This window comes from Cervus canadensis, chromosome 1 (assembly GCF_019320065.1).
Source record: "Cervus canadensis isolate Bull #8, Minnesota chromosome 1, ASM1932006v1, whole genome shotgun sequence".
In the NCBI taxonomy this organism is placed as follows: Eukaryota; Metazoa; Chordata; class Mammalia; order Artiodactyla; family Cervidae; genus Cervus; species Cervus canadensis.
Genome location: NC_057386.1, coordinates 88,942 through 97,555, shown reverse-complemented (window position 1 = coordinate 97,555; position 8,614 = coordinate 88,942). Strand labels below are relative to the sequence as shown.

Below are 8,614 nucleotides of genomic sequence, written 5' to 3'. Positions count from 1 at the left end.
AAATTTTAATCATGCACTCCGATACAGTTGCCTTAGATTCCCTTCCCCCCATCTTACTTACCTTCTCAGATCTTCTTCTACTTTTCCTTTTAGTTCTGTCTATGAAGTTCTCAGTACCCTATGTACTTCTGATATTTCCACTCAATGAAACACTTAAATTACCATTCCACCTCCTTCCTAATTGGGGAGAGAAGAGCCTTACCTGCCAGATCCCAGAGGCAGACGGGGATAGGCATGTCTTCACCTGTCGGTCAGCATGACTGAACCAGAACACCCATGATCCAAGACTGTTTCTCCCTTAACTTTTAAAGTCCGTTCTGCCTTGTTGGGCTTGATCAGGCATGGATGAAGACACAGATGTGTTAAATATCCCACGTCCCAGGCAGTCTCTGGAAAAGCCAATTTGTACTCACTTATGTATCCTCCTCCTTCTAGCCTGACAATCCCGAGGGGGTCAAGCATTTCTCAGCAGACAGGACCCCTCCCGGGGGGAGAGGGGCAGAGTACAAGCGCACAAGGGCCCAGTCTCTCCTAAAACCCCCGGCGATCGCTCGGGAATAATTTTCCCCAAGAGGGCGTGGACACGCCTCCTAATGATCTTCACAGGTTTCCTTCCTAAGCCCTAAAACACTCGTCGACCTGTGTACCAAGCAATCGCTGCCACCTGCCTATTCCAGGCTCCTGTGGGTCCGAGCCCCTTCCAGTCCCTCCCAGGGGGGTGATCAGGCCCCCTCTTCCACCGTGCCGGGGGGGGGGTTCCCCCTCACCCGAGCGCTCAGTTCCCCTGCTGCCGAACACTACCCGCTAACGTGAAAGGTCCAGGCATTGAGAAGCAGAATCCTTCCAGAAGTGCAAGGCGCTTTCTCCCCTCTAGAAGATTCAAGCTGCAAGGACTTGGAGTAGTCCCAAATGGGACTTGTCTCCTCAAAGTGAGTTTGCTGGCCAATGCACCAAATGTTGTAGCCACATGGTCCGGGAAACAAACTCACTCAGAAGGACAATGCAGATAGTGGAGTGCAGTTTATTACACCGGCAGGCCCAAGGCAGAGTCTCCTCTTAGCCAAGGACCCCAAACAGTTTTTTGTGGAAACCTTATATATCCTAAGTGTACGTGGTCAAACCCACCTCCCCAAATTCTCTGAAACTAGTCTGAACAAAGGAAAAGAAAGATACAATCGAAGTTAACCCATGATTCATATGCCTTAAACCTGTGATTCATATGCCTTAAGCCTAGGTAGTTAACAGTGGAAAATTATCAATAGGCCTGTGGTCATACCCCAATAAGCATTATAGAGTTTGTGATTCTATTCGGTTATACAGATAATTAGGGTATTCTTTTAGGCAATGGAGAGTCTAGGTACGAGCCCTGGGGCTCTTCCATGGAGGGGAGGGTGTCTGGTTTTCCAGTTGGTATGTCGTTTCCAGAGATACTGGGCATAGAGCTTAAAGTCCACAGCCCGGCCCAAGATGGAGTCCTGCTTTCAAGATGAAGCCTGTTCTGTCTGTTTCCTCCTTCAATACGAGAGATTCAAACTTGATCTCTGAGTTGGGAAGATGCCCTGGAGAAGGAAATGGCAACCCACTCCAGTATTCTTTCCTGGAAAATTCCATGGACAGCGGAGACTAGCAGGCTATAGTCCATGGGATTGCAAAAAGTCGGACACGACTGAGCGACTGAGCACAGTGATGAGTGAGGGGTGTCCTTCCAGGTGCTGAGTCATGCATAGCTGGACACAGCATGTTCTTATTCAGGCTCTCTTCCCATGTAAGTCATTACGGAGTGTTGAGGAGGGTTCCTTGTGCTATGCAGTGGGTCCCTGTGGATGGTTTTATAAAGAGTAGTGCATGTATGTTAATCTGAACCAGCTCATTTCTCCCTGCCCTCCACTTTTTCTCCTTGGGAACTGTAAGCTTCTTCTCAGGAACCATGTCTGTGAGGTCGTTTCTCCTTGATAAAGAAGTTCATGTGTCTCCATTTTTAGATTCCCCCTAGAAGTGATGCCATATGATTCTTGTGTTGCTCTGTCTCCCCTACTTCACTTAGAATGATCACTTCTACTTTCCTTCCTGTGGCTGGAAATGTTGTTATTTGATCCCTTTAATGGCTGAATAGTACTGTGTTATGTCTGGGTGCCCCACCTTCTTTATCTGTTCATCTGCGTTCTGCTCTCAGATTGCTGCCGTGTCCTGCTCATGGTCCTAGAGCAGCTGTGATCATAGTCTTTTCAAATTTCGGTTTTCTCCGTATCTACACCCAGGTGTGGGATTGCTGGATCCTATGATACTTCTATGTTTAGTTTTTAAAAAGAAACTTCTACTCTTTGCCTGTTGGATGGACCAATTTACATTCCCACCAAGAGTGCAGGGGAGTTCCCTTGTCTCCGCATCCTCTGCAACATGTATTGTTGGAGGTTCTCTGAGACGGCCATTCTGACTGGGGTGAGGTGATAGCTCACTGGACTTTTGATTGGCCTTCCTCTAACCATTAGCGGTGCTGAGCACCTTTTCAAGTGCTTAATGGCCATCTGTATGCCTTCTTCATGAAATGTCCATTGAGATCTTTGGCCCATTTCTTATTGGGTATTTTTGTTTTTTGATATTGAGCCGTTTGAGCTGTCTGTATGTTTTGGAGATGAATTCTTTGTGGGGATCTTTGTTTGAAATATTTTTCCTATTCTGAGTGTTGTCTTTTTCTTTTATTTAGGGTTTCCTTAGCTGTGAAAATTCTGCTAAGGTTAATTACATCCCTTTGGCCTATTTTTATTTATTGTTACTCTTAAGATGTGGATGCCAATAGAACTTGCTGTTGTGATTTACAACAAAGCATTTTCTGCCTGTACTTTCCCCAAGGGTTTAGAGTGTCCTCACATTGAGATCTGTAAACTATTTAGAGTTTATTTGTGTGTATGGTGTTAGGGAGTGAGAAGTGGGCTGTTTCCTGCTGTGTCAGCAAACAAGGATGTCAGAGTCACCAGAAATTGCAGCCCTCCAGTGAGCCAGGGAGCCCTCGGGGCGCTCGGGAAGGAGAGGCATCTCTGCTCTCTAGCAGCCGTCAGACTGCAGATGCTCTAGGGCGAGCCCTGAGGAAAGGAAGCTCAGGACGTGAAAACAGGACGCTGGCCCCAGACAGGTGAGGTGCACCTGAAAGGAGTGATTTCAGGGAGCGCGGACTCCGGCATCTTCCCGCACACAGAAGAGCACTAAATCCCTTCCCTCAGGGTATCTGGCTTTCTTTAGCAATAGTCTTGATGTTCAGACCACCTGCCCTTCGTTACAGAGTTCTGTGTAACCTGGCTCCTCCCTTCACCTCCTGGGAGCAGTTCCCTCAGGGTTACCTGAGATGGTGTCTCCTGGGCTTGAAATTCCAAAAGTTCCCAAGAATAAAACATAACTCAAGTTTTAGGTTGTGAATATTTTTTAAGTTGACAGGAATATTGTAATTTTGTTCCCATTTTCGTTGTTTAAGGAACCTTTACACTGTCTCCATGGGTTTCCCAGGCGGCGCTAGTAGTAAAAAGCCCACCTGCCAACACAGGAAACATAAGAGACATGGGTTCAATCTCTGGTTGGGGAAGATCCCCTGGAGGGGGGTGTGGCAACCCACTCCAGTATTCCTGCCTGGAGAATCCCGTGGACAGAGGAACCTGGCGGGTTACAGTCCACAGGACCGGCAAGAGTCAGACACGACTGAAGTGACTTAGCACGCACGCAGTTTCCACTGGCTGTTCCCAGTTTACATTCCAGCATCGATGGAGGAGGGTTCTCATTTCTCCACGCCCGCTCCAGCCTTGGTTCTTTGAGTGTTTGACAGAGGCCATTCTGACCAGTGTGAGGTGATACCTCATTGTAGTTTTGATTTGGATTTCTCTAATATTTAGCAAGATTGACATCATTTCCTGTGATTTTTTTTAAAGGGTATGAGTGAAACCTCTTGCAGTTGACTCTTGAACGTTTTGATAAACGTTTTGATAAACGCTCCTAGAACATTCCTTGAAGGCTGGTGTTGTTTACTCACAACCCTATGGGCCTTCTGAATATTAAGTGCCCATCAGCACAGCTTTCGACGTTGTCGTTATGGAAAATGGCCACAAGGAGGCAGCATTTTTCATGTCCCCCCTCCCCTTTTTGCTTTCTGTGCAATTTCATTTTGATCTTACATTGGAACAGAGTTGATGTCCAGTGTTGTGTTTGTATAATAAGGTGTACAGGAATTTAATTCAGCCATGCATAAACACATATCTATTCTTTTCCAGGTTTTTCTTCCCATATACAGCAGATCTTAAAAAGTAGTGAGAAGCAAGTCAGAGAAGAGAATTAAAATGCAGCAAGAGGTGGTGGAGGCATTGGAAACAAGTGGAAAACCCAAGAAATGTAATCCTGTAGAAGCAGGGCTCTACAAATTTAAAGCGCGGAAACTGGATTCTGGAATTCTTTACAATGGGCACATTTTTCCTAAGAAACTGCCAGAGAAGCTACCCACCATGCCTATTGGCTTTGATTTTGAAATGGAGAAAAGAATCAAACAGCAAGAAGCAAAGAGGGTATAGCAGGATAAACACTTTAAATTTATGCAAAGCCTTTCCCTTACCATATCTTGTTAGGTGTTGTGGGTGTTCCCGATAAGAAAGAAATTCCATTCACTGTCCCCAGGACTCCTGCCTTTGTTTGGAAGAAAAGAACCCAAACCCACCCAAGAGGATGAGGGTGAAGAGCAGACAGGAGTCATAAGAGCCCAACAATCCCAGTGAGATTTAAAGACGGGTACCTTTGAAGCCCCAAATCCCAGTGAGAACTGTGGAAATGCGCCCTTTCTGTTTTGTTACAAAAAAGTCACTTACAGAAGGAGAAGAAAATAAAACAGCTGCAGAAAGGGGAGGTGCCCAACTTCTAGGCACTTTTGAAGCCCCAAATCCCAGTGAGAACTGTGGAAACGCGCCCTTTCTGTTTTGTTACAAAAAGTCACTTACAGAAGGAGAAGAAAATAAAACAGCTGCAGAAAGGGGAGGTGCCCAACTTCTAGGCACTTCCTTCGCCTCATTTTATCACCATTTACCTGCAGGAGAAGAACATGAAGAACACGGCTCAGGCTGAGTCTTCTGATGGAGCCTGACAGCACAGACTTGGGTTCTCTTCTCACCCCAGTGACAAAGAAGGCGCCTCCCGGTGTGATGGGCAGAGCAGCTCTGGTTCCCGGCTGGCGTCTGCAGCCGAGTTTGGCAGCGGAGTCGACTGGAGAACCCAGGTGGTACCCACCAGTCAAGGGCCGCTCACTCACGGTAGTTTGTGTGGCTTCCATCCTCCTCCGGAGAAGGCAATGGCACCCCACTCCATTACTCTTGCCTGGAAAATCCCATGGAAGGAGGAGCCTGGTGGGCTGCAGTCCATGGGGTTGCTAAGAGTTGGACACGACTGAGCGACTTCACTTTCACTCTTCACTTTCATGCATTGGAGAAGGAAATGGTAACCCACTCCAGTGTTCTTGCCTGGAGAATCCCAGGGATGGGGGAGCCTGGTGGGCTGCCGTCTATGGGGTTGCACAGAGTCGGACACGACTGAAACGACTTGGCAGCAGCAGCAGCAGCACCCTCCTCCTCCTCCTCTGTTTTATGTATAAGTCAGAATACATAGTTGACTTGGTTTGTAATTTATTAACTTGAAGTGTAATTTTTACTGCTTTTATCCTTCAGTTTTTATATTTAAAAATAAAGATACTTGATTTAGTTTATAGTTTATGTCTGATTCTTTCCTCTTCTCCGTGCAAAATGAATTTGGAGTTAAGGAGCCCTTTGTTGTGAGGAGGGAGCCTGATTAACCGCCTGACGAGGCGGAGACTTGACTGATGCGTCGCTCACCAAAGCTGTCTGCGGCTTCAGGCCGGGCTGCTGTTCAGGCACCTTCTGCCCTTGTTGGTGCTGACGATGAGGGAACGCTGAGCAGGACATGTTTTAAGTCCCCCTGTGACCTGGGCTGGAATCAATATGTTTGTCTTACTAAAAATTAACAAAGGCAGTTCCATACTCCTCTCCACAGTGATTCTCAGCAGTTACATCTCATCAGCACCGTGAATGTTCTCTTTCCTCTGTGTCTTCTCCACCGCTTTCCTTTGTAGACTGAGGATGGCCTTTCAAACAGCTGCAGTGTTCCCTCACTGTGGTTTTATTTGCACATCTCTAACAATTTCTGGTGTGCAGCATGTTTTTATGGGCTTTGATTTTAACTAGTGTGTGCGGAATTGACTGGAAAATTTCATCTTCACAGTCTACCCAGTTTTTGTTTTCAGTTAGTTACCCATGAAAACTTACAAAGTGCCAGTATCATTTAGAACCCAGCAGTCCTTGTGAATACGAAGTGTTTTTAAGTGTGGCAGTGAAATAAGAAATAGTTTTTTTCTCTTTTGCCTTTTGAGTCCTTCTCTACTTTAACTGTTCCTGATCTACAGCCAGCAGTGATAATTAAGTCTCCTTCTTCACAGAAGACTAACCTGTTATGTAAACTATATCCTGCATCTCTGTGTGCGTGTGTGTGTTAGTCACTCAGTTGTGTCTGACTCTTTGTGATCCCATGGACTGTAGCTCACCAGCCTCTTCTGTCCATGAAATTCTCCAGGCAAGAATACTGGAATGCGTTTCCATGCCCTTCTCCAGGGATATCCCACACCTATCACCCTCTAACTCTGCATGAGCCATATTTCACATCTATTAACTTTTAATTTTATGCTAGTCTCATCCTGATGCTTAACTTTATGGTACTCTCTCTGCAAACCTCCCCTTATAATTTGTTTTCTCTTTCTGCATTACGGAAAGAAAGCCTCAATGCAATCTGCAAAAGACAATGGCCCCAACTCCTGAGACTGCCTGCTGGACCCAAGTTACTGGGCTCCCTGACACCAGCATATGGATTGTTTTGAAGCAATGCAAAAAGAAAGAATATAGGATCCTTATATGTTTGCTCTCTATTGCCAACCTCTGACTATGAGCCCCAACTGTTTGATCCCCTCGATTGCCTATCAGGGGAGACAGTTCTTGAGGCACAAGTCTATTGTATTCTCTCCTCTTCCAGCTTGGGGATTAAAGCCATCTTTCTATTTCCTCCAAAAAACATTTCCACAAAGGTATAAGGTTCCTATGTTCTTGTTCCTTTTTGCATTGTTTCAAAACAGTTAATAGATTAATCTTCTGAAAAGAAGGAAACAGTTATCAATACAGACTGTAGATCAGGTACAGCTAAAGTAGAGAAGGAATCAGAAGGCCAAAGAGAAAAAACTTTTTTATTATTTCACTGCAGCATAAGCAATAGCTTTCAAGTTTCTGTAGTGGGAGATGGCCACAAGGAGACAGGATTTCTTCATGCCCTATTCCTGTTACTACAGTAACCAGAGCCTTAGGGTGACTCCTAGTCCTTGGTTTCTTCTGGCACATACCGGAAGCCTGTGGCTCATTAATCACTGTTTTTCCTTTTTAAAGTTAGTGTTTACTTTTTTTGGAGGATAGCTGACTTACAGTGTTGTGTTTGTTGGTGGAGAGATTCTTCATCAGTTATCCCCATAAACATTCTGATTCATCTTTGTTTTTTTTCACATACATTATTATAGAGTGTGTAGTACACCACCCTTTCTAAAGTAGGTCCATGCCGACTCTATATTCTATATGTATTTGTGAGGATAAATGAACCCCAACCTCCTAATTGATCACTTCCACACACCACTCTCCTTCTGTAACCATGTTTGTTTCCTGTGTGTGGATTTCACTTTTATAAAATAGTTCATTGGTATCAGTTTCTCCTTCTGAAGTACTTCACTTACTACGATTGTTCTAGTTCTAGATTATCCCTGCAAATGGCATTATTTTTTCATGGCTGAATCATATTCCATTCTATACATATATGATCTCTTTATTCATTCATCTGTCCATGTACATTTTGGTTACTTCCATGTCTCAGCTGTTGTAAATGCTGCTGCAGTGCATGCTTGTGTGCGTTTGGTTGCTACTTCTATCTTGCAAAACCCAGACGGTCCCATGAGACACTCAGTCCCCTTTGCCCTCCCTCAGCCCCTGGCACCCACCATCCTGCTTTCTGTGTCTATGGAGCCGATTGCTCTAGGTGCCTTGTATGAGTGGACTCAAATATCATTTGTTCTTCTGTGTCTGCCTTATGTCACTGAGCATAATGTCTTCAGAGTCCATCCATGCTGTAGCCTGTGTCAGCACTGCCTTCCTTTCAGGCTGGAAACATTCATTGTGTGGATGGACCATGTTCTGCTTGTCCATCCTTCTGTTGAGGGACACACGGAATATCTTCATTCATCTCTCACCTTTTGTAGTATTTGTGGAATAACTTCAGAAAGTCCCATGATCTAAAAGTCACTCACCATTAACTACTTTATAAACTTTTTTATTTTGGAAACCATCAAAGCTCAGAAGAAGGGAAGAATGCATGTGAGCTTCACTTGTGTTTAGGAATGAGCACTTTAGGGTATTCATTTTATTCCCCGTGTGTGTGCTATGCGTGTGTGCGCACCTGCTGGCGGACACGTGCTGTGTGTGTGCACAGTGTAGGTGCACAACGCTTACGTGTGCGGCGTGGGAGCGTGTGTGTGTGTGCACGCGCGCTATGT

General features: G+C 45.3%; 1 protein-coding gene across 1 annotated transcript in view; it reads right to left on the bottom strand.

Annotated features, from left to right (window-relative positions):
* Positions 1-3,042: 3,042 nt before the first annotated feature.
* Positions 3,043-8,614, bottom strand: part of LOC122447551 (probable histone-lysine N-methyltransferase PRDM7) — a 29,588-nt gene continuing 24,016 nt past the window's right edge. Inside the window, exon 14 of the mRNA XM_043478233.1 lies at positions 3,043-3,141. Coding sequence (XP_043334168.1) covers positions 3,043-3,141 — 99 coding nt within the window. The remainder of the gene's footprint in view (positions 3,142-8,614) is intronic.